The sequence below is a fragment of the Pseudopipra pipra genome, chromosome 4 (genome assembly GCF_036250125.1).
Source record: "Pseudopipra pipra isolate bDixPip1 chromosome 4, bDixPip1.hap1, whole genome shotgun sequence".
NCBI classification, from domain to species: domain Eukaryota; kingdom Metazoa; phylum Chordata; class Aves; order Passeriformes; family Pipridae; genus Pseudopipra; species Pseudopipra pipra.
The window spans coordinates 20981523-21007885 of NC_087552.1; the positions used below are offsets into that span (position 1 = coordinate 20981523).

A 26363-nucleotide genomic window follows, 5' to 3' on the forward strand; every position below is an offset into this window, starting at 1 on the left:
GTAGAATAATTTTCTCCAGAGAGGGAAATTAATTCAGCCTCCAGCTCTGTTTGATCTCTGACCTCTCTCTACAAAACAATTTACGTACAGTATGTCTATCTGAACTTGGGCAGTTATATTTTGAGGGATTTGTAAGATGACATATCACATTCAAAAAATTTAAAATGACCCAGCCATTAAAACTGATGCTACTAGGAATCTGAAAAGAATCATTTGTTCAGATCAACTACATGAAGTACTAGCTAAGTCAGACAGGGGTTAAACAAGCATCTTTGAGTGCAGTTCTTACATGCCTAAGATATGCTGGATGTTAAGTAATGAACTGAAGTGTTTGATGCCACTAGTGTAATGTTATTATTTTAAATTGACATAAGTATATTCATTAGGCAAAGCAAAAGTGCTTCATGTACATATTATCATCTATAAACTGCATTAGGGATATAAATTCTACCAAACTGGCCAGCAACGCACACATCCTTAGAATTAAACCACACATTTCAACATCTTTAAAGTATTAACTTACTATAAATTATTAGCTTAATTAATTACAAACACTTTGCATTAGAAGCAATCAGAAGCTCATAGTCAGTTCTTAATACTAGAGCTGCTAACAGGTTTTAGAGCTTCCAGCGTCCTTCCTAAAGGCTTACATAAAATCAAGAGAAGCTTCAAGTCTTAAAAATGCTCTCTAACCCAGCTCAGTTGCCCTTGTAATTTCCTTCCCCAAGCAGATTCAGCATTTTTAGCTGTAAAAATAGTTTTCTTTAGATGTGATAGTTTGTTTCAACCACTGCTGCTTCCCTTCTTCAGCTCGGACACTCCCTGTTATAAATACAGTCTTTAAGGATAAGAAGACATTTCTCATGAGTGACACTGACCCTGATACCCTAATTGAATTTTTCATACAGCTTCAGGGCAATGCATGTCTGTTTAGACCACAGTGAATCTTTCCCTAAAACCATCACAGGGAATTAGAAAGAAAAAAAAATAAATCCACATATCTTCTTTACATATAATAGCACACAAAGAAAGAATTACATTACACAATGAAAAGGTATAGCAAAGGTCAGCCAAAAAAAGCCTAGAGCCTTTGCTTTGTCCCACAGCCCCAGAGAAGAAATATGCATGGCTGACAGAGGATGGAGTGGGAGGTGGGACAGAGGGATTAAGCAGCTTCAAAGGCACAAATCCTGTTTTATGAGCTTCCAAAGGAGAGGCAGTTACAGACAGCTTCTCTCTCTGTTCATAGCTAACCTCCTAAGCACAGCAAAAGAAGTTCTTTACTGGCTGCATCTCCTCATCTTCAGCTTCATTTTGACTTTTCTGACCCAAGCCTGGCAAACCTCCTGGGTATGTGCTAATAAAGGAAACAGCTCTGAAAGCTAACACCAAAAGCATGGAGGGCAATCAATATGTCAAATATATTTCAGAAGCAGGCTCTCTGCCTGCTTCACTCTTTCAAAAAGGATGTTTTTTTTTGAGGACAACTTTAGCAGCTTACACCTCCAGTTTCCTCACAGGGAATATTTTGCATTAGACTGGCAAAAAAGACATTTGCCATCTAAATTTTCAGATACATTTCTGAGACATTCCATGTAGCTTTCTCCAGTAACAAATTCCAGTGTCCATATATATAATGAAACATTCTTAGACAAGTAACTTAAAAACTGAAAAATTATCAACTTCCTCTAAGGGACAAATTTAACACAGCTGAAAGCAGGTGAGAGCCAAAAAGTTTAATAACAGTTTACTGTAGAAAAAAATGGGTCATCTCCTTCGTTACTTGCTAGCAGCTTTGAAGAAGTCCCAGATATAAACAGGCTATGTACAAGCTTTTACCTATTACTGGATATATATGTTTAGGAAGTTTTATCAGTGGCCAAAATTGCCACCAAAATGCTATCATATGCCATTGGTATTTGGCGATCATCACAAGTACTCAGATATAAACTTACATTCTACTAACAGTAATGACAGGACCGCCAATAATTAGGTAGTCCTAATAAAAGCATCCTGCCTTATTTCTTTCATCCTCCCTCTCCCTCTTAACCTACAGGGTTTTGGTGGGGGTTTTTGTGGGAGTTGACATTGGACTGACATTCTGAAAACACAGATTAATCTATTTCTCCATAGAGAGGTATTTACTCCACACTTCAATCCTTGAAGATTATACAATCCTCATCATTACTTCAATCCAGGACCCCAATTTGCCACTCATGCCTATTAAGCATCTCACTGCAGTGCTTCACTGAACAGACTGGCAGACACAAACACAAACTGCAGTGCTTTGCCAAAATGTCATTTCAGCACCATAAACTTTCACTGCTAGCTAAAAAAAATCTGCCAGCTGCAGCGTTGGGCTTTTACAACATCAGCAAGTCACACCAGCTACCATCACAAATCCTCTGAAGATAATGACTTCCAGATAGGCACTGAATGAATCACATTTAAGCTCCTTACCTTCCAAGGCTACACACTCCATCCTGGCAGCAAAATAAAGGAGCACTGAAACATGGCAGAAGATGCTAAGGAGATAGTTATTGTAACCTAGTAATGTTTGCAAGCTTATAAAACCTTTACCTCAAGTTGCGCAAAAATGTCACTATTAAGTTTGCCCAACTATCATGGGTTACATAAAACTATTTCCCATCTGAAACAGTCGAATCTTTCACACAACAGCAGGCAAGAACGGGAATAATTGGCATGAATATGAATCATGAATCCCCAAATAAACTTACAAGTATTCCTCTCTGCAAGTAGCACCTTCCTGAACATTTAACATAGGATTGGTAATTATTTAGAGCAGGGGAAAAAAAAAAAAATCTGTGAGTACTTCATGAAACCCCACAGAGGGACACACAGGAGAGACTGGGGCACTATGAAACAGAACTGGTCCCATAGTTAGCCTGAGAGAATCCCATAAAGAAATGGCTATATATACAATCTCAGAGCAGCCTGGAATGCATTACGGGGGCGTAATAGGTTGGTTAGAATGGAAACTGGAGTTGGAGGATATAGGAGGTGGAAGGGAGACCAAAGTTAAGAAGAGGGATGAAACAGAGCAGACTGCAGACAAGCAAACCCTTATAACAAATGCAGAGGGCAGCCTCCTGGTAAAAGGATGGGGAGTGTCTTTTTGTTTCTCCCTCACAAGTCAAAGAAAAAGAAATTAAAAATTGTGTTCTGTTATCTGTAGATACTACAGATATTATCTCATTATCATGACATGAACAATTCCTAATGGAGAATGTGTTCACATTTCTATCAGCTGGCAAACAATTCCTGTTCTCGGACACTGAGGGAGATTGGCATTTTCGGTTTAAGATGGGGGTACTTCATTTCTTCAGGGTCAAAGATAAATCTGTGGTTGAGCAATTGCTAGAAAACAAAGAACAATGTGATGCCACTCAAAAGCTTCTTAACTCAATTTCTCCACAGGTAATTAGGAAAACATTATGGTCAGAAGTATGGAAGGCAGCAGGTAGACCCTGAACATCAGTCTGCACTAAAATGTTATCTCACAGCACGAAAGCCATTAGGAAACCAGGAAAACTCACAAGACCTTTAGATTAGACTGATATCTGTTCCTGAATTAATGAAGAGCAATAACCCCCAGGGTATTTCGGTAACACCACACAAGTTTTCTTCCCTCAAGTTCTGCTTAAGTCACAGACGTGAATGCATGGAAATGCTTTGACAGAGAGAATGTGGTCTTCCTTCATATACTGCTTTTTTGCCTTCTGAGAAAAAGTACTGACAACATGTTCCACAGCAGGAAAGGAATTATCTCTGCCAATCAGGGAGGCCAAGCACAAGTTGACCTACCAAAATCCTACCAGCATTTCAACACTCTCTTCAACAAACACAGAAACTCTGGCACTCCTATCTGGAATCACTGATCTTTTGCCATTTGGTTTTTCCTCAATTATTGTTATTTTCTGTGCATATTCATTTCTATCTTGCCCATCCTGATTTTAAATATTTCAAACGGTGGTGTTCAAAGTGAAATTAAATTAATCTACTCATGTCCAGAAGTGCTACCAGAACATGCACATACCTGCTGAGAAGGAAGCGACAGGTAAGAACATCTTATAAAATAAAAAAGAAAGGCAGAAGAAAAACACGGTATTTCCTTGTTGGCTTTGTGACTTCTCTGCCCTTCCTATTCATCCACCTATTTCCTGTAGGCAACATTAGCACATTTCATCAAATAAAATTGCTTGTAAACATTAGAGTCTGCTTCAAGCACTCTGTACTGTTCTTCACAGTGCCGTTAGGCACTATCGACATATACTAAGCTACATATGTGACATCTGTCCATGTGGAAACAGAAAAGGGAAACAGGACTGTATTAATGAAACTGCATTAAGTGGATTCAACTGTAATTGTAATTTGTTTCATTAATAAATTCAAATCACTGAATCAAAGTCACTCTGATTCCAATACAGAGCATTCATACAGGAGCGTAGTGCAATTTCACAAGTCCACTGATGGTCATACTTCTGCACAACCTGGATGATTCATGAGCTTTCCCATCAAAAAAATACATGCATTGTCATGAGGAGGAGATTTGACTGTGTACATAAAGCAGATTCAAAACTTTAATATCACCTACCTATGGGTGCCTTGTGATTTATAATAAACCAGAGTTTCTTGTTTAAAGAATATGGATTAGCTTTACAGAATTGATTTGTTACAGATGTTTTAATACAATACACCATCATTAATTCTGAGCTTGGCAAAAAAAGCCCTACCAAAATAAACCAGTCCACAATACACCACAATCAAAGAGATATGTTAGTTCACTGACAGTCCCACTTTCTTCATGAATTTTAAGAAAGAGCTAACAAATGCTTTCCCTTAAGAGGGTCTTCTGTGATTCAGTCCTGAGCAATGTGGATCTTCTAATGGGGAATATTCTTCCATTCTCAATCTATCTACATAAATTAAAAAAGGAAAGAGTGCTAATAGCTGTTAAATATCCTTTCTGTTTTGCAGCAATCACTCATACATTATGCAGAGATCAAGAAATAAAACCATAAGGGATAAAGAAAAATCTACCTCATACCATGTGCTCTGCACATTATGATTTAAATAGAAATTTGAAAGCAAGCCTTGTCTGACTGATGTTTAGTTGTGACTATTTGAGCAGGCCTTCTCCTATACACCACCTAAAGCACTTTGGTTTCCATGAGGAAGACTGACTGACTGCTAGTCATCCTACCAGAAACCACGCTGTGCAAGCTTCCAAGGCCAGGTTGGATGGAGCTCTGAGCAACCTGGTCTAGTTAACAGTGTCCCTGCCCATGCCAGGGGTGTTGGAACTATATGATCTTTAAAGTCCCCTCTAACCCAAACCATTCTATGATTCTATGATTTCCAAACATAGACCAGACAAGAGTGTCACATCAGAACCATGGTCAGGCCCACCCTGAACAACCCTCTCTGCATTGCACAGCAAGACAGAAACTGGCACTACTTGACTCAAGTGCAGAGGGTTAGATCTATTGCTGCCTGGCAGGCTGGTTAGGGATCTAGGTTACATATATTTTATCATAAACTTATCCATTCTCTACTGTGACCTTTCATTAGAGCCATAAACAGCAAGAAGTAGTTGAGGAGAGAAATTAGAAGTTGCTGAGCCCCTGCAGCCTGCTCGCTCTACAGTGTCTACAGAAAAGCATCAGCTCCAGAAGTTGATAGGGTGGAGGCTATTTCTGCATTTGGCGCACCAAAAGCTTATTGAAGTTTCTTTGCTTAATTCAAGGCTAGGCTTGATGTTTTGCTCATACTAAGTGCTATCAGAGATGAATAAGCCTGCTTACTCCAACTAAAGAACAACAGTTCAAGTCTCATGTAACTTGCATGTACTGTTCTGCTTTTAGTTAGGGTCTGTTTACCTTTTGGGACATAGCTGGCAAATAGCATAAAATATAATGCAAAGCTGGAAAAAAATCCCTAATTCCCTTTTGAATAAGGAAATTGGATATCTCTGCTCCCTAACTTTTCCTTTTTTGTTTTTCAGATAAGCTTTTCAAGATTAATTGATTCATCTACAGACTGGAAAGAAGATGAGAAGCAGTGATCCTTCAACAGTCACGCATCCTGTACAGTATACTGAATGTAAAGATGGTCAGAAAACCAGGGGATACTCATATCAAAATACATGGTTCCACCTAAATCCAAATTTTGTCATGTCTGGAATCTTATTTACAAAAAAAAAGTACGTTAAAAAATTAGACATAAAAGTTTCAAAAATTTTCATGTGACATGTCAGTATTATGGCACAGCAGGAAATAAAATAATACACTAAATAGATCTCAGAGGATAGAAAGAGACTAAATGAGAAAATGCCTGTTGGAGCTTTTTCATCTATCAAGCCAGACATTTATATTGTACGCAGTAGCAAGGAGAACATTAAAACAGCACTGGGGACTCCAACGTTGGTATTCAAATTTCTGTGATTGATACCCAAGATAACTTCAGTAAAAGTCAAATGCCAATCCTAAGTTTGTGGTTATTTCTCCATAAGACTTCTACAGAAAGGTTTCTCAACTGATCTAAAATTCAAAATATAAAGTGCAAAACCTTGCACTTTAAAGATTTCATATTCAACTTTTTGGGTTTTTAAACTACAGGTGGTAATCAAAACTTCTTTGGGAACACAGGAATCTTAGTCTGCAATAAGACAAAACAGAAATCTTTGAAAGAAGAGGTTTCACTTGCACTTAAAAAAACCAGTGTTTAATACAAAAAGAAACCTTCATTCTGCCACTGAAAGACAAATTGTCAGAGCCACTTGCAGGGTTTGCTTTCCTTCTACTAATAAGATTTCCCACATGAACAAATAATAGCTGGCTGGAGTACACTATGATGCTTGGTGTCTTAATCAAAAGGGAGTCGCTCTCCTCTCATCAAAATTAAAGGGCGTTTCATCATGTCTTTATTCTCATGGAGCTTCCCTGTAAAAAGGATGAAGAAGGCTCCTACATATTTGTATATTTGATTATGGTGATTCCCCAGACTGGATTCACACTGGCTCTAAACAATGGTTAATGGTGCACGGAAAGTTTTGGTCGTTCATAAGAGTAGCTATTCTGGGCAAGAAAATTAATAACACAAGAAATGCTCTATGCCTGGGATCCACTGCACTGAATGTTTATGCTATGACAGTGTTCAAATTCTAAGGAGTGCCAGGAAATGCATGGGGGCAGGGAGGGGGAGACACTGCAAACTTGACATTGCTTTCATTCTTCTGTATTAATTTTCACATAAAATGCAATTAGCAAGGGCTCTTAGTTAAGAAATATTCCCTACAGAAGAAAATGCCTAATGCTTAAATTGGCAATCTTGACACTTAAAAGTCTTTTTCTCTGAAAGCTTTGTAATTAAACCAATGAGTTATATTACCTGCTCTGTAGGTATATTACCTACCTACATTACCTGCTACTGTAGTTTTATGTTTGTGTTTACAGTGGTATTTACCGTAAACGTGCTAAATTAAGAGACACTAAAAAGAAAAAGGATTTAGCACATATAGATATCAAACACAACCTATACAGATCATATAGACCCCAAATATGGTAAGGACAAGGTCTGCTATTCTATTTACTTCAGTAAATCTACAGCACATGAAATCTATCTGACTATATACTGACATGGTAGGCAGAGAATTGTGAGGTTTTAGCTTGACTGGGGATTTTGGTGCTAGTATAAATAAAATTATTCACCATAGAAATCATAGAACTTACCAACTGTTTTATTCTTTAGATGTTAGGGAACCAAATTACATGAATTTAGTGAGGTCAAGAACTTTAATTTGTTAATTACCTATCTGAAAACAATAAACTTTGTAATCTGTGTTTTGTTCTCAGGCAGTATTATACACTACAGTACCCCTCCAGCCTATTTGGGTCCATACATTCATGCTGAGCTGAAAACAGAATATTCAGATTGTAAAATCTGGATTTTACAGCTTTCTTAACTCAGGAAAAAACCATTAAATGCAATCATCAATAATTTTCCTTTTTTTTTTTTTTTTAACTCCATTAATTTAGAAGCACATTCACACTGTACACAGAAATAAAACATGTACAAGCACAGAATAAATGTTGTTTATTAAAATACTGCTAGCAGTACACTAGCCCTTTTATAATTAATTCAATCCTACTGACCGCCACTGCCCTTGCTGTGTTAAGCAGTGAGTCTCTGCCACAGCAGAAATCCCCTGGGCAGCCCTCAGATGGGCACTGTAGAGTCATCCCTGTCTCTCACTAGTCTCAGCTGTCACTCTGCACTGCCTGCTTACACCAGCTGCGGGGCAGGTAGGTGACAGTGTGGTGTGACAGCAGCCCTCCAGCCTGGCCTCAGTCGGATGGTTAAGCCTCTGCTTCATGCTCCAAAGCACCCCAATATTAAAGGCTGCACTAGGTAAGCTTGGACAAACTTCTCAAGAAAGGATTTTTCCAAGAAGTTGCTTAGTATTTCCTTTGCGTAAGCAGTGTCGTATCCACGGGTAAAGAAAATTACAAGTGTTTTCAACTGGTTGAAAGTCAAAACCAGACTTCCATCATGGCACAAGAAAAATGCCAGTCACCACACAAGACTGCAAGCTTTCACACAGGCAAGCAGATCAACTAGTAACAGATCCCAGCAACGACATCAGTTCAGGGGGCTTCCAGAAACATGTTTTAAAGCAGCTAATCCCTGCAAGGAGCAGGGAGCTGGACTTGATGATAATTTAGGAGTCCCTTTCAACTTGAGATGTTCTATGATTCTGTATTTATTTCACAGTCCTTGATTCTGTAATTGATGGCAAATATGCAAACCTCTTCACTTGCATGGAGGTTGAGTTTACAGCAGTTCACAGAATAACTCAGATTGGAAGGGACCTCAGGAGATCACTGTTTATTACATTCAGTTGGAGGATTTGGATTAGATTACGTGGGTTCATGTGAATTGGAAGAAATAATTTGTCACACGTTTAGAAGCTAACTAAAAATAACATATTATTGTCTAATGCCTTCTGTGGAAAAACAGTCTGCAATTATGGTTCTATCTGCTTTCAATGGTATGCTGCATTTGCAATTCCCTGTTCAATCAAATGGCTTACCCTGTGTAAGCAAGCAAAGTGTTCATCTTGCACATGATATACCCAGCCATTTGCTTTATATGGAGTTTATAAACTCCAAGTAGATGTCCCTAGGAAGAATAACCTTCCAAAAGCATTTGGCTGGCCACACTGAAGCTCAGGGAATGAATTTGCTATTGCTAATCATGGTCTTATTCCTAGTTTAGAGTACACTAGATATACCACGGCCTTAAGTCACATAACCTTACAGAGATAAACCACAAAGTTACAATGATACTTTGATTGAATGCTTGGTTGACACCTTCTGTTATTTCAGAAAGACTCTGTTTCCTACAAGAGACCTGTGTCCCACTGGTATTCTGGATGCCCTCAACTGGCCTACCCAACTGTCACTTTACCTGGAAAAGCCAAGCATAAGTCTATCTCATGCCTCTGAGCTGCACAGGAATGCAAAACCACATGATTCAATTTTGATATTAATGATAACTCATCCCTTGCAAAACCAGAAAGAGAGAGAGACCTAAGGCAGACCACTAGGAGCCGCAGATACTAATCAGCTACATGGCCATACTGTAGAGATGACTGAGAATCTCAGTCTAAAAATACCGGTATCAAGAATCAAATGAATGGTTTTACATATCTAAAGAACAAAGCACCAGTTCAGAATAATGTTGCTATTTATAGGGCCGTGGAATAATATGCATGTACATTCTGGATGTTCTTTCATTTCACAGATGTGATTTTATCCTGCTAGAGCCATCACGACTTATATTTAAGCTTAACAATATGCAGAACATATTTAAATGAAAATCAGAAGACTTCCTTTATACTTTATAAGGATCTCTATATGTATATTGACATAAAAAATATTAGTTATGCTCAATACTAAAGTAGGTAATAGTGCATCACTACAGTGATGATCCTTATTACACTGAGTTTGAAGAGCTATGAACAGAAATGAGTATTCTCTGTGTACAGAAGAGCTTTAGCAGGAACTAAGGGCATAGACTACTGTGGCCATGCCATACTCATGTATCCCCTGGCAGTTCATTGGATACTCAATTTTGCAAATCTTCAACATAGCTTTTACAAAGGACTGTGACCACATAAAAAGCAACATTTTGCCCGAAGCTGAATAAAAAATTACTAAAAAAAACCCCAGGAAAACTGCTTTGAAAGAGAATAAAACTGCTTGTGAGATGTTTTCAAGAACAAGCCACCACAATGAAATGAATGCCTACTACAATGTAATATCCCTTTTTGCTCCCCATACTAAAGCACCAATAGGATTTGTCAGACAGATAGGAATACACTTCAATAACAGACAAGGAAAAAACTAAAAGTTTTTAAGGATTCAATTTTAACAGCTTCTCTGGATGCCAACTGGAAATAACATGCACAATAGAACTTCATGCTAAATCTGTGACACAGTATCTTTATGCAAATACCAAATATTCTTCCTAATCCTATTTTTTCTAAGTCTTAAATGTTCATACAGAAAACAGCACAAAGGGAGGTATTTGCCTCTTCTGGGTTATTTTTGCCTCCAAACAACACTGTACACGTTTCGGAAATCATTGCTCCCACCAGTTGGGGTCACTTTTCACCTAGTGTAAGTGGAAGAACATAATCACAGTGTATCAGCAACAAAAATGTAGTAACACTTCATATTGTGCAAATACTTATGTTCACCTTGGTGCTGGAATAAAAACACCTACAGAGTGCTTTACAGGATGAGCTAGAGAAAATTTAATCTGAAGAGTTCAGAATACTTGGAGGCATTTTTGAGATAGTGTCGCTGTATTAATGGAAGATAGAGACTCTCCAGCTGGATCTTGACTTTAGATGTAATATGTCTAACCAGTCAGTGGATTGGTACACCAAATTGTACCAATCTTCAGCTACAGTGGACACAAATTGTGCTGTTAAACCTGAGATTTGCTGTTTGACCTTTCAGCACTAGCAGGTTGCTTTTTAATCCTGAGTTATTGGGAAAAACAGTTACCTTTTCATTTAACTAAACAGTTATTCTACAGTGGCTGGCCTCCACTAGAGGCTGCTGAGTTCAGAATCATCACTAGATCACACTTTAAACCATGATACAAATTTGCTAAGACATTTCAGAATAGTAAAGTTTCATGCCTAATCCTATTCAAGTTCCCAAATTCTTCAAATCACTCAAACTACAAGCTATAAACAGCAGACATTTTTTTTGCTGTTCATTTGTTTAGTGTAACACAAATGATCCACTGGCAGACAGAAAAGAAAACACTCCACCTGCCCCTCAGTTCATGGAGACCACTCATTGCTCACTTCTTCACCTGGAAAAGACTGTAAATAAACAAACCTGTTTGGCCAACTGATCCTTCTTCACCAAGCCAGTGGCTGCAGCGATGTTCCCTGCTCCTTCCACTGTCTTCTGGGCCACCGCTGTCACTCCTGTCACCACAGCTCCCCCAACATTGGACACTTGCTCTTTGGTCTTCTCAGCCACTGAGGAGAAACAGATGATGGAAAAACACATTAGGACTCTGGGAGCTGTAAGGTTTTCAGAGAATTTTTTTTATCACTGGCAGTCCAACATCATGAAAAGCCATAAGGCCATTACATTTTCTGTACCCCAAGTGGATCTTAAGAAATTAAACTATCCAACTGAGAACACTGGAGCAGTAGAGGTAAAAATAACCCTTATTTTTGGCTCAGTATCTTTCATGTGAAAGATATTTGACATTTTCATTCATGTCTAGCTGTACTTTAGGAAAGAAAAGTCATTATTTAAGGGCCCTTATTATGTTCAACTCACTGTGTCATATATGCCAGTTTGATAATCCATTCCAGTTAGTCCACCAAACACCTTGCTACATGGTACAGGGCATGGAAGACAAGATTTCTTTCATTAGGCTCAAAAGCATTGATTATTCTTTTTATTTTCATTTTTTAGAATATATTTAATTAAAAAGCAGATCTACCAATGCTCAACCAGAGAATTTCAAATACAACCTTTTAGCAGACTCTCTAGAGATTTTTACCCTGATGCTGATACATAAAATAGTAATCTACAAAAAGATTGAATGCCAAAGATGCCAAAGCAAACTGGATTAATAGCTAACTTCCAAGCCCCAGGGAAACAATAACTCATTTTGCCTACATATACATCAGCAGTTGCCATTCTACCTTTCAGAATATCACTGTATTCTTTCTGCTCATTCATTCCCAAGGGCTCTTTCTGACAGCAGCTTGAACTAAGAAAAGGAATGGAATGACTTCATGCCTTAAAGTTATGCAGCCAGATTTTCAGCAAAAAACAAATTTACTCATCTAAACAAGGGACTGTTCTTCAAAAACACCCATATATTTTTGCAATTCTAACTAATCCTATATTTTCCTCCAAGATAAATTCCCTCTGATCCATAAAATGCATTCATAGCTTTATTTGCATCCTTTTTGAGCACAGGATGGATTCTGCTTGGCAGTTAGGCCACCCTTTTTGAGTCTTTTTTGGGGGAAGCACATGCAAAAAAACTAGACTTTCTGTGGATAAATTACATTTCTTTAATTTCTTGCATAAAGAGTATCAGCCGTCCATATCGCAGGGCAGGCAGAATACACTGCCATGATTGACATTAAAAACAACAATTAGGAAAAAGCTAGAAAGATAAACAATACAATTTTTATTAAAGACCCAAATAATACATATCTGCTGACAGAAAAAGGATGGCGATAATTTAATGCTCATTCTAAGTGAAAGGGAAAAGTTAGGAACCAAATGAGTATTATCTCTGCTATGGTCAGGAGATTTCATTACAGAGCAGGACAACAACAGACTATATATCTTCTGAAACTAGAAACAGAGAAAGTCTGTTCCATAACCATACATGCTAATGAGATTAAAAACTTCTCAAGAAATTTTATTGCATACATCCACTACTCTACTGCCATGTTTTTTCCAGAAAAAAAAAAAACCAAAAGTGGTTTTTGCTGTAAAGCAAATGTTGCCCTCAGGGAAGGTTTGACTTAATACTAGTAAGTGCAAAAAGACATTTGTTAAGATGCCCCACTTGATTATTACCAGCTACAGACTACAAAAAGCTCTGAATTCTACATGTAACTAGTTTTTGTAAACACGTATCTTAAAGTGTGTCCTAGTGACACAGTGTATCTTGCAAAGAATGTTAAGACCTGATTGTACATGCAGTCTTGCAGAAACAAGCTGAGAAACATTATGAGATAGAAACTCTCTATTGCTTCCAATATTAATTCAAATAGCAAAAAGAAACCTCAAACAGAGATGTTAGAGTGGCATCTTGCAGAAGTAGATTTAAAAATTCTATTCTCAAAAAAATATATATATAAAAAAACAAAACGAAAAAAAGATGTGTTTTGGGTACGTATCAGTATTGCTTTTCAATTTTCCTCTGTCTCATTCATTTTTTGGGAGACATCCTGGGCTGCATCAAAAGCGTAACCAGCAGGTCAAGGGAGGTGATTCTGCCCCTCTTGTGATATCCCACATGGAGTGCTGTGTCTATCCCTAGGGCTCTGACACAGGAAGGACATAGACCTGTTGGACAGAGTCCAGAGGAGGGTCACAAAGATGATCAGAGGGATGGAGCGCCTTTCCTCATAGGAAACCACTATGAAGAAAACTAACTCTACCCCAGCCAAAACCCGCACACAGACATAGCATGAGAAAGCTGACGCGGGAGTTACCATGAAAGATCTCTCATACACCGCTTCAGAAATCAGAGCACCCAAACATCATCGAAGTCACCAGAGTGACTCTGATAATTAGCTCCAGCCTGGTGACCATCCAGCTCTGAAACCCCAGTGACAGGAGAAGAAAAACCAAAATAGGTTTCCAGTCTCACATATTTTATTGCCTTCATTAAGTAGTAAGCAGGGGAAAGCATTAACTATGCACAAACAAATCAGTTCAGAATGTAGGGGGTTGATTCCAACTAATTAAATTAATCTGAATACCAGGTTGTTTAATGATCTTAAGCCCTTAAGTCTTTGTAGAATTGATACATGCTTTGCATCACAGTGTTGAGAAACAGGGTAAATCAGCTTCTGCAGAGCTCTGCTGTGATCTGGCCTGATTACTTCTGTCTATGCAGAGACTGTCCATTCCATTAAATGACCCTGGGACGATGTACAACAACCATCTCGAGGCTAACTTTGAATTTGAAGTTCAAATACTTACTACAGCACGGTGCAAAAAATATTAGCATTGAAGTTTTCTTTTCCCTACTTATTATAGGCACCTGGGTAACATACAATATCATTGTGAAACCTTTGGCTTAATTCAAAATGATAACTAGTTGCTTTCAACTTTGAACAATAAAAGTAGATGAAAACTACAGGATTTCTCTGAATTTCTTCTTACTGCACTAAATATATTTTTGAATATCTATTTCAGACAATAAGTCTTAAGTACTTGAAGAATTCATTTACAAAGATGCCATAAATTGGTGGTCCTTTAATTTATGCAATTTTTCTGTAAGATACCTGATGGAGTTAAAATAAACACAGCAGGAATGTGTTAACTGTGTTAAGAAAAACAAGAATGATTGGATAAAATAATTCAGCAAAATGCTTGACTATGGTTCATAACTTGATATTGTGTCTTCACTCATTTTCAGGAAACAGACACATGGTTGAAGAACCAAGGGCTTTTTCTCCCTGATCTATTTACAAATAGTGCTTTATTTTGAATATCAGGAGATGAACTGTAAATATTTTATCTTTAATACTGTTTATTTCTGGACATTTATCCCTGGGAGATAAGCAAGGTAGATGAATTATGCATTTATAGTCAAAGGCCAGTAGACATGTTAATTAGGAAGGCAATTCTAAACACAAGCAAACACCCCATAAAACCAATAATTAAAGCTGCTTCATCTTCAGAAGTTCTGAGAAAGGGTGACTTCACAAATAACACTCTCACCATATTCCTGTGAAGCACAGCCTAGGATCCTCATTTCACAGTGTCTTTATGCCACTAAACCTGGTACAATCAGGTCACATTTAAAGCAAGAAACATCTCAGTCAAGAATGTCTGGGTTTGGAAAGTAATTGACCAAAGAGTGTATTTAGTTTTATAGCACTTTGAGGTGTGTCAGCTCACAGTTATCTCACCAGCACAGGGTTTTAAACCACTAACTATTCAAAAATAGCAAAACTAGCAAGATTTGGAACTCAGACAGTAAGAAAGGACTAACTGCACAATTGTGAACACACTTGTTTTGATCTGTGATTCTAGTTTGGATTTGATTGTCTCCAACCTCTCAAACCTTTTTTATTTACATAATAAAATATTTATTTCACCTGATGCACTGGGGAGTTAATATGCTAAGACAACCAGAACTTGTGAACTCCCAGTCCTATGAAAAGAGACAAGTAGGTCTTTACAAGTGTCTTAAAGGGCAGTTTTGTTATATCAACCTTAATAGCATTGATTTAAAGGGATTTGATTTCTACTTCACTGGCATTTCTCAGTGTCTTCATGTTATACCTCCTAGCATGACTACACTGAACCCAAATCTGTTTTCATCTACCTTCTCTGCTGGCCAGAACAACTCTTTATAGACTTACAATTATTTTTTATTCTTAAAATATGACCCAAGAAATTTCTCTGTTCTTATAGTACCAAGTTCATACTGTTTCATTTTGGATACCGTGCTCTCTAGATTCTGCCTGAAGTCTCCTCACAGTCATATTTCAACCTGAAATTCAACCCCTATTTATTTTACATTTCCATTCAACAGCCAAACTCATCTCAAACAGTTGAACAGGCCAGAAGGAAGCAAACTGTGGCACAAACCCCATTACTCCCAAGCTTTCAGTGTTTCACTTTGTGACACCCATTTCATAAAGTGCATGAGGAACAACCACTGTTTTGCCTAAAATTGACAGTAACTTTTCCAAATTTTCTATTCATAGGCACAGCATGTAACAGATGTGTTCTCCTTATGTTTGGCTCTAGAGTCTGTTTTGTTCCTTCCAGAATAAAATTTACCATCTTTTCAAACCTGTCAAAAATTCTATTCATTTACTTAAAATTTCCTGTCTCACTACACATATTGCAATCAGATAAAGAAAGATACTCACAGCATTTGAGATCAGTAGTTTCTTCTGGGAGATGGGAAAGAAGTCCCCCACTGAGCTAGTCTACTTGAGTCCTATTGCTTCAGCACGTTTCATCCATGTGCAAATGCCCTTGACTTGGATTCTACCACAGCCCAGCTTGGTGTACATCACCTCTATTAACTTGCTTGCAACTGCTGTCAGTTGTTGTTCCCACATCTGTGATGATATTAGATATATGTGCCTCAAATCTCATTCTACTGCAATCCTCTACTGGTTAAAGTAACGATCCCTTTGACTATTTCTCTTAATTGAGGTCTAACAGGCTGAGATTTCAAACCTCATAACAACAGCACGCATGCTTAGCCAGAGGCTCAACTCTGAAGGACTATCATAGATGTTCTCTTCAGTTTTGTTACTAGAAATACTCTTGACTGACTTTTCCATCGTTTATATGGGCTGTGATATTAAGTACTGACATTTTGATGTACCATTGTTTATCTTTGGCACTGGCTTATGTGAGCACACGTGAATGATACATTGGCTGTACACTAAGAACAAAAATCCTTTTCTACTACCTTATTTGTTTTCTCATTTCTTTGGGGAAAAACAAATTAATATTCTTGAGCATGCATTTTCTTCACATCTCCAGAAGCCTCATATTCTACAGCAGAAAATTACACATTCTATTCAGTGCACTGTGGTCAGCTAAGGCTTTCCTGCACTCTGTAGATATCAAAGACTTCCATTCATTTTGCCCCTTAAAACAAATTATTTGTTACTGGTTTCAGTTCATACCTAAAACGATTCCTGCAAATCAATTTAAAATGCAAATTTACTCCTTTTTTGGTGTAGAAATGCTATTGTGAACATACATGCCTGGCATTAATTCCAAAGTCTGAAAGTACTCTTGCTACTGAGAGATTAGGTAGTTCTAAAAACCATCTCAAAACACTCATAACTGTGACAAATTCAAATCATTCGATCAAAGCTCTGAAATTTGTTTCTTTCCTATAAGCCATTTCTCTTCAGTCATCCCACCCAACCAGCTCTCTCAATTTTCCTATGTTTTTCTATTTTTTGTAAACTGTAGTGCTCTCAAAAAGAATTTTTAACAGCTAAATGGTTGATTAATCAAATGTAGAGAAGAAGTTGAAATTGAGAGATAATTGTCTTACCTGTTGTGACACCATGAACAACTCCCTCTTTGGTCCTGGAACCTAAAAAAAGAACAGTATTCAGTTGAAAGTGCATATTCTTAAGTACTGGTAAAGACTAGGCAGATGATAAAGAGGGATTAATATATAGGTTACATACAGTTGCACACAGTATTTTCTAAGGTTATTAAAAGAAATTAAAGAGGAATTTAATCTAAGGGAAGAGGTAAAACTATCAATAAAGAACAACTGCATGGATATATATTGACTGTGGAAAGGTGAGTAACAGTGGAAACACTTCTGCAGTTTATTTCTTGTACATACTCATTTCCTTGCCATTTTCCTAACAGCCGTATTAAGCCTCTCATGTGAGTTTGCAAACTCACATGGATGACCCTGCACAGAAACCATGTTAATGTTGACATCCTAAGGAGGCTCTTGCATGCATTTGGAGAAGATCAGAGCCACAGTTCCCAGAAGATCGTTACAATTTCATTTTACAACACTTGGCCAGATCTCAGTTCGCAGGGGTTGACAGCCATTACTGAACTACAGAAAGACCTAGAGGTTAAAATCATGGGGAGCTGGTAGTGCTAGCCAGATTTAGACGTAAATTAATACAAAAGAGAAACCTTAAATGGTAGATAGGATTTAAATATGAAAAAGCCACCGAAATCAAACTCAAGGTCTTTTGCATCTGGTGTCCTCGTCGTCACAGGCACATGTGACAGCTCATATATGATTTGCAGGCAGCAACCTAGAACTTGTACTAGATTGAGTCATAACACAAGACCTGTGAAAGCAATGTAACTGTCATCCTGAAGACCAAAACGATTTTTGGAACAGCTATGTAAAAAAGATCATAACTCTTTACCATGATGCATCAAAGGGAAGAATTGCTTGTGTTTTCAACAGGAGGAGAAACAAATTAGCACATACCACTGTTCAAAATCTACCTCCATGCCTTTTTCCCTACAAGACCTCTACTTGTCCTTGTCAGGTTTTAGAATTTGGCTACATTTCAGGGATTAGTATCCATCTGTGGACTATGACACTTAACAATGTGCAATTAAGCATTACAATGACAGAGTTTATGGCTCCTAGTTAATCATCTTACTTAGTCTGCCAGAGATAGGATGACTTTTCTTTATTTGCAACACAGAATTACCTTATTTGTAATGCAATTTTTTGTCTCTGTCATTCAGTATTTGAGACATTATAATTTATACTTCTGACTTTACACTTCTAACATAGATACAATTTTATCTTAACCCTATAAAAATCATGTACAAACTGATATAAGTAGAAATACACTAGAGGAAAATGTACGAGCAGAAAAATATTAGAAGAAAGAAACTTACTGTTATAATAATACAATTAAACACTGAAATAAAATATAAGTTCATTCATCAACATGTCCTACTGGCTACTAGTGCCAATTTGTGGAACTTTAGCCATCTATTCATGACACTATTTGAGTACAGCATTGAAATGGCTCTGTTACCCATGAGCAACAGCAAAATAATAATCCACAACAAATAAAAGGGAAAAAATACTGCATCAAGTAAAATGACATGTTCCTTCAGCAAGCTAATGATGAGGTTAAACAGCTGAGAAGTATTTTCTCCCTTTATTTTAATTTTCTCTTTAAAAAAAGGTTTTTTCTCACTGAAAATATTTACCATTGAAGAATCATAAATTTCATTAAATGCAAGGTGTTAACGTCTAAAGATTTGTTTTAGGACTTTGGTTCTCAATCTTGTGATACTGTGAGACTGAAAAAGCAGGGCACTGTGAACACATGCTGGACGGTTCTACTGACTTCTAGAAAAAGACTAAACACCATTGCAGGCTTACAGTCTATTGGAATACCTAATATTAAGCATATGCTTTTAAATGCATTGTTAAACCTGGTCAGTATCTCATTCATCTTGTTGAATTTGCAGTCTGCAAGCCAAGCTATTAAAGACATGGAAACCTGTGAATTATCAAGCACTCGGTTCCCTGAGGCCAGTAAGAGATGGATGGTATGACAGAACTCCCTGAGGACCTCTGCAATGCATACAGCTCCAGAAGGATCTATGTAAGCTGATTCTTACTTCACTTGCCCTGACATAACACTGCTATAACCACAACTCATAAAGAAATGCTCTGCATTCTCTGTTAGTGGAAGAGAGGCTTTTCTTTAATGAAAACTCGGCTCATAGACCCATACAGAACAGGGATATGTATAGCCAAATCCATTAATTGGCAAACAACCAGCTAGTTGGTGTTCCAGATCTTACAGCATATGTTAGAGCTCAATACTACTTGCCCCACTACTGCACATTTTTGCATGCAAGTAGCTGTTTCTGCCATCCTAGCTACAACAGCATCTAGAAGTACATTAGGAGCTGCCAGAACAGGCCTATAAATAACAACAGCTTAATTCAGTAGGGTGACTTCTGGCTGGCAAAGAAGGAAAGCTGGTCGTCCACATTGTATTTGAGAGAAATTAGCTGTCTTTCATTCTGGCATTCCCAAAACATCAATAGTCTTGTTTGATGTATCCTGCAAAACAAGAGGAATCAGAGTAGGGATAATATAAAGACCAAGAAACCTAACTCTGATCTAAACTACTTAGAAGCAATAGTAGTACATGGTAATGCTTTTTTTCCTAGCTATAGTACACATTTGTGTGAGGCGAGGGAGAAGCCAAAACAGAATTTCTGCCTTTTTGCAATTATAAAAAATACCATAGACTCTCTTCATAATTTATTATCATCACTATCATTATGCCAGAAAGAAGGAGTGTATCAGCAGTTTGGAAATACACTCATTTCTGGACTATTTGAGAGACCAACAGACTATTCACCTTGCTTAATCAGAGTTGGCTAAAGACAGGTAGACATAAGCCCAAATTAGGGGAAGGAGAAATTAACATCTAAGGAAAATGGTTGCTTCCAAGTCCTGAAGCCCATTATTCCACCAGACAGATCTTGAGTCCCTCAACTACTCTGCTGGGTTTTCTACCATCAAAGGAAAACAAGAAACCTCATGAAAAGAGAGTGCAGCAGAGGAATTTGGATGGTCTTGCCAAATAGGTCATGACTGCACTGTTCTACTCTACGGCCACGTGCCAGCACAGGGAGTAGTAAACAACTCATCTGTTAGCAACCCTGCAGCTGATGAATTATCCCTTTGTTGTGCTAGTGTATGACACACCAGAAATGGACTGGAAACTTCCATTTCTGAGCACTGAACATGCACTGAAGAGTCAATTGAGCAAAATCTTCAGCTCACTGGTAGCACATAAAAAGCTCAGTGGACATCTTGAACACTACATCACCAAGAGCATGCAAATGCATCCTTCTTACTCTCAGCTCCTGGTTTCAAAGCAAGTGGGGGTATTGCCACTCACTTCCTCACTGCTTCACACCAACAGCTCTTGAAGGATTTAGAGAGACCCAGTTTTAAACTTACAGCAAACGCAAGCAGCACAGGACTGCTGAGCCTCAGTCATCCTTTCTAAACAATGATCAGGCCCTTGTTTAACATCAAGAAAGGTTCTGATGCTGCACTTGTATGAGTCAAGACAGACCACTGATTTCAGCTGGCCAATGATGAAGCCTGTCAGCAGAGGAATTTGGCAGGAAAGAAACCTCAAAAAACAATACATGAAAGCATAAAACCACATTGTAGACTGTATTGAAAAGTATCTTGAGTACTTAAAAAGAGGATAAAGACAATGGATTGAGGGAAGAAAAAGGAGACAGGGAAAAAACAGATTCCCAGTTAATCCTTTACCAGGTAGAATTATGTTATGATCTTTCACATAATAGTTAACAGCAGCCTGGACAGGAAGGTCCAGATGTTTTCCATATTTACTTCAATTCCACTCATTCAAGTGAGAGACCATACCATCTAGGGGATCTGGACCAAAGACTTTGCATTTTCTTAATTCTCCAGCAGTAACTGAAGGCTGAATGTTATGAAACTAAAAACCACCAACATGTCCCTCTTAGCCCAGTGCTGTTAGGTTCTTTTTTACAAGATGTCAGGCAGCTTTCACAGTATAATCTGGCTGTGAAACTCAAACCTGAAAACCCAACGATAAAGGGAGGGGAAAATCTTCAGGAGGTCTACTGCATTGTGCTGCTCCTCTCCTCTGCTCTTAAAGGGGTTTCACCACCTTTTGCACTGAAACCATTACCAGCCTACAGAACCAGAGATTATCACACTGGCCTTTGCTAACGCTGCACAGGAGAAGAGCCACCTCTCCTGTGTGCCTGGGAAGTAGACAGAGAAACACCCAGCTCCCAATTTACCCCTGACCCTACATGATCCTGTTGAAACACCCTGCAGGTATGGACAAGCACACAACTGTACACAGGCTGCCAGAGCTCCTGGAGACAGCTTCCAACCAAAGGCTTTTTTACCTGCACAACAAAGTGTGCATACAGCTCCTTCCTTCTGAAAAGGAGGAGGCATCTGGCACGAGAACGATCATCCACCATTACTACAGTCACATGCACAAGTCCCTATCATGGCTCAGAGTTCTGCTGTCCTCAGTCATTTATTCTTGAAAAAAATAGCAAGCCTGCCCTCCAAACTTCAACCTCAGCAAAAGCGTCTCTGAAGTCAACAGGAAATCTGTTGCCTTTGGGAGCAGAACTAGGTTCAAATATTATTACGGTTTGGAGAACAGGTCAAACACAAAGATTAATTCAGCATACAATGGAGGTTTCCAATACAAAGAAATCAATGACCCCAGAAGCATGGTCAGCACCACAAGAAAACAAAATAAAAGAAAGCCTGACCCCTGAAAAATGACTCCAACATCAAGCACAATTTACGGTGAGAGAACATCTGTTTTGGTATCTTGAAAATGAGCAGATGCTCATTTTAAAATAGACTTATCTTACAATTAGTGTTCAAAATAATTGCCATCCCTGTTGGCAAGAGCACTGAGCTTTGCTGTGGCTCAAAATGAGAGAAGTATATTCCAAATGAGTAGTCCACACTATCTGGAGCAGAAATAATTTCTCACAAACTGGCACTAGCCTGCAAGGGTGGAGGGAATCCTAAAAAGACACTGGAATTGCAGCGATCTCAGTGCTCCCATTGAAAAAAAATGCCTCCGGTTTTCAGCTCTGTTTAACTTCTCTCTGCTATGTGTGCACATCTCCCTTGGCACACTCAGCATCCATTACAGAGCTGAACTGCTACAAAATCAGCAAAATAGAAAGGACCTACAGAAAAGGCTATGTTTTCCCCTCCTTTATATTACGCACTAACTTTATTTGATAAATAAGAGAAACAGATCCATAATTACTTTTTTTAAAAATAACCACTTACTCCTATAGTCTTGGCAGGTTATTTTTCTGTGAATTTTTCATGGCAGCATTTACAAGACAGTCCTCTAAAGCCCAATACTTGCTAAAATAAAGATGGCTATCATGCATAAAAGTACCAATTTAGGATTTGAAAAGAATTTTATCCCTGCCTCTATGCAAGACTTTTGTGTCCTAGAATGACACTTAATAACTGCTTTGCTACCTTGGGGTCTACCTGCCCTACTCCATTAACTGTAGCTGTTCTTCTTGGAGAAGTCATGGAAATGCTAGGAATTTGCAATAGTAAGTACAAAATATGAAGTTAACTTCAAACGACGAAGACATGACACTTTGCCACACAAAACATTACTGTCAACACGCCAATCAGTCAGCCTGTCTAATCCTCAATTCCTGAATTAACCTCTCAAGTGTCTTCTCTTAAAATCCTATTTAAACTCCACGTTCTATAGAATGCTGTCAAATTACCTTCCACTTCAGCTTTTATATTTTTTTAAATTTATTTTTACTGTACCAACTTCTTGAATAGAATAACCAGCCAGTGACCTGTACTGCAAGGCACCTCCCATGATACAACCTCATTCAGTCTGGTGTTACAGATGTGGCTCCACAGAGCAGTGACACATGGCCAGCACGTGACATAAGAACTAACATCAAAGAACTGGAGCTCAGGAGTCACAACTCTCCTCTTGTTTGTTTTGCAATGGTCTCCTATGAGTGATTAGGGTTTTTTTTTTTTTAGAATACTAGGTCTGATGAGGATCCAGCTGTGAATGTCTGTGTACACCAACCAGCATTGTGGTCTCCGCTGCCCACCTACCCACATAGAGGACTCCCTCTTTTGTCTTTCCTGCCGCCTCTGCCACACCCTGCTTGGTTTTTTCTGCTGCTGCTACGACTCCCTCCTTTGCCTTGGAAAGTCCTTTCATGAACACATCCATGGCTGAAGACTTTCTTCACACAGCTCTAGAGAAAAAAAAAAAAAAAAAAGACAGTACACTTTCAATAAGATTTTTAAAGTCTTTTATCCCAGAAAGGGGAAAAAAAAATTATTCCAACTGAATGGGAACACAATTACTTAAAAATTATATTATTTATATGTCTATATTATGTAGCTATAGGAAACAGAGATCCTGTTTCCAGAGAATCCTAAGAGAGGTTGCCAATAATGCAGTACTGGTTGGAAGATGGATTCACTAATATGAGTCCCTTCCTTGTCTAACAAGGCATCATTTTTTCCAAAGGATGGTTCTGTTCATGTGCTGATCGCAGGATTTAGCCCTGCATTTAATGATACTCCACCTCTCATTCAGAGAAAAAACCCCAACAACTTAAAAAAAACACCAGCAACTTAAAAATCCCCAAACAAACAGACCAACCTGCAAAACAAACCACATTAATCAAAATCCCTCCTGAATGACAAATGTTCACTTGTTGTAGGAAATTGCCATTACAACCCAGAAGGACTGGAGCAAATAGAAAATGCTGCTTTTCCAGTTGTTCAGCATTTTGTACACAGTCCACGTCCCTCTTCTGGAAATTGAGCTTTCCTGACTGGGTTCCTTGCATGCATCAGGACCGAGAAAAGATTTTACTAAAAAGCAGAAGGAAGAACGCAGGGGTTTAAAAGCACTGAACTAAAGCCACCAAGTGAGTTCCGTGGCAGCTATGCAGCACAGCGCTACACTGAAACCACTAAAATAATAATTAAAACCAAAAATTAGTGTCCCTTCAACAAATACATTATCAATATTCCTTTCTCTTCCTCCACCCACACAGACAGAAGTGCTGCCTGTTATCTTTTCTTCTTCGCCAGAGCCTGAGTAGGAGGAATGGATGTCTAGGAAGGCATCTGGGCTGTCGCAGCTTTCTACTAACTCGTGACGAGCGTGTGAAGAAAGGCAGTGTTTGTGCTCCAGCCAAACTGCCTACAGTACCTGTCACCCTGGGGATGGCGAAGGGGGGGTGCTTTATACAGAGAGACGGGGTGGAGGCAGGACCCAGCCCGCGGGACCCTCCGACTCCTCCATCGAGGTTGTCCCCAAACCCGCCCCCAGGGCAGCACCGCGACCACAGGTGCGGGGGCACCTGGGGACCGCGGGCGTGCGGCACCGGGGTGTGTCACACAGCACACAGGCACCTGCAGAGGGAGGGAGGGAAGGAGAGAGCAGGGCGCCGTGCCCATACAGATGTGCAAACATACATATACATACATCCATACATACACATAGAGAGGCACCTACCGAGCAGGGCAGGGCGGCGCGACCGTGTGGGCACCCACGGGCTCCCGCGGACACGCCGTCGGCACAAGGTGGCCACGGCGCCCGGCTTCTCCTCCCTCCCCCGTGCCCACACGAGGACGTTCAACAGGAAATTTATCTATATATACAGAGAGAGAGAGAGAGAGAGACAGACAGACAGATAGAGAGATAGATGGATAGACGGATGGATAGATGGAAGGATGGATGGAAGGATGGATAGGTGGATAGACACAGACAGATAGATAGATATTACATATATAGATATAATTATATCTATATATTCATACCCACATACGCGCATCCCGCACGGCTCCACAGACACAGCTCAGTCCCGGCAGCACCGACGCGCAGCGGAGCCGCTCCCCCCACGCCCGAGCGCCCCCGCGCCCCCGACCCCCCCTCCGCCCCCGGGGCCGGCGGCCGCCCCGCCCTGTCCCGCACTCACCGCCGGGATCCTCCGCCACCGGCGACCGACCCGACCCGTTCCGAGCAGGCGAGGGGCGGCGGGGGGAACGGGCAGGCGGCGGGCGAGGCGCGGAGCGGCCCGAGGGGAGCTGCCCCTGCTCAGAACATCCCGAGGCGGGGGGTCGGGCCGGCGCTGCTGGCACCACCCCCGGCAGCAGCCCCGCAGGCGACGAGTGCCGGGGAGAGGCGAGGGCGGGGGGCGGGAGGATGCGCCGCGGGAGAGAGGGAGGAGGAAGGGAGGGGCGGAGGCGCGGAGACACCTACCGCGCTCCCTCCCGGCCCACCCGCTGCCGGGGTGTGCGCGGAGAAGCTGCGCCCCCCACCCAGCCCCCTACGCCCACCCGCTCACATCCTCCGCGGCAGTGAGGTGAGAGGCGTGATCAGCTGGGAGCACTTGTTCCATCGGCGCGGATCAGGGGAGGATCGAGAGGTAAAAGGCAGACCAGGCGACTTGGACCCCCCTGGGACTCCGGACACCCACCACTCGTTCCAAAGGCTGGGCGACCACATCTTAGGAGAAGTGTAAGGAAGCTGTTGATGGTGACTGCTGTACCCCCCTGTTTCACTTCACCAAAGCCATAGAAAATCTCCCCAAGCATCTAGTTGCTTTTTCATCTACTTCCAGGTCTTTGACCCTAAATGACTGCAGTTCAGTGTGACTGTCCTCACAAGATCCATGAGCCTAGCTCATTTTTAAGCACGGGAGGTGTTGGTTTTACAAGTGTAATTTGAGCCTATTGTAGACACACAAAAATTTTCATCCCAGATGGAGACCAGTACAGCAAGACTTGACTGACCCCTATACCTCTCCTGGCATTCTCCACCACACAGTCCATGTCCACTGCCACTCAAATCTTAAACTGATGCATAGAAGTCACTTTCTCCCCAGAAAGCGAAAGCTATCAAACTTCTCTATTTTAGTAACAGAATTTAGGCATGAAAAGCCAAGACCAGTAGGAGACAAGGCACT

At 39.8% G+C, this 26363-nt stretch overlaps 1 protein-coding gene across 3 annotated transcripts in view; it reads right to left on the minus strand.

The window, feature by feature from the left end:
- SNCA (synuclein alpha) overlaps positions 1-25489 on the minus strand; it is a 62266-nt gene extending 36777 nt beyond the window's left edge. Inside the window, exons 1-5 of one of the 3 annotated variants that reach the window (XM_064651911.1) lie at positions 25374-25489; positions 24911-25046; positions 23488-23633; positions 17356-17397; positions 11439-11584 (exon numbers count right to left, since the gene is read on the minus strand). In XM_064651911.1, coding sequence (XP_064507981.1) covers positions 11439-11584; positions 17356-17397; positions 23488-23608 — 309 coding nt within the window. In that variant the 5' untranslated portion in view covers positions 23609-23633; positions 24911-25046; positions 25374-25489. Of the gene's footprint in view, positions 1-11438; positions 11585-17355; positions 17398-23487; positions 23634-24910; positions 25047-25215; positions 25315-25373 lie in introns of those variants that run through there. The other 2 variants (XM_064651912.1, XM_064651913.1) reach the window with 2 other exon arrangements.
- Positions 25490-26363: the final 874 nt, after the last annotated feature.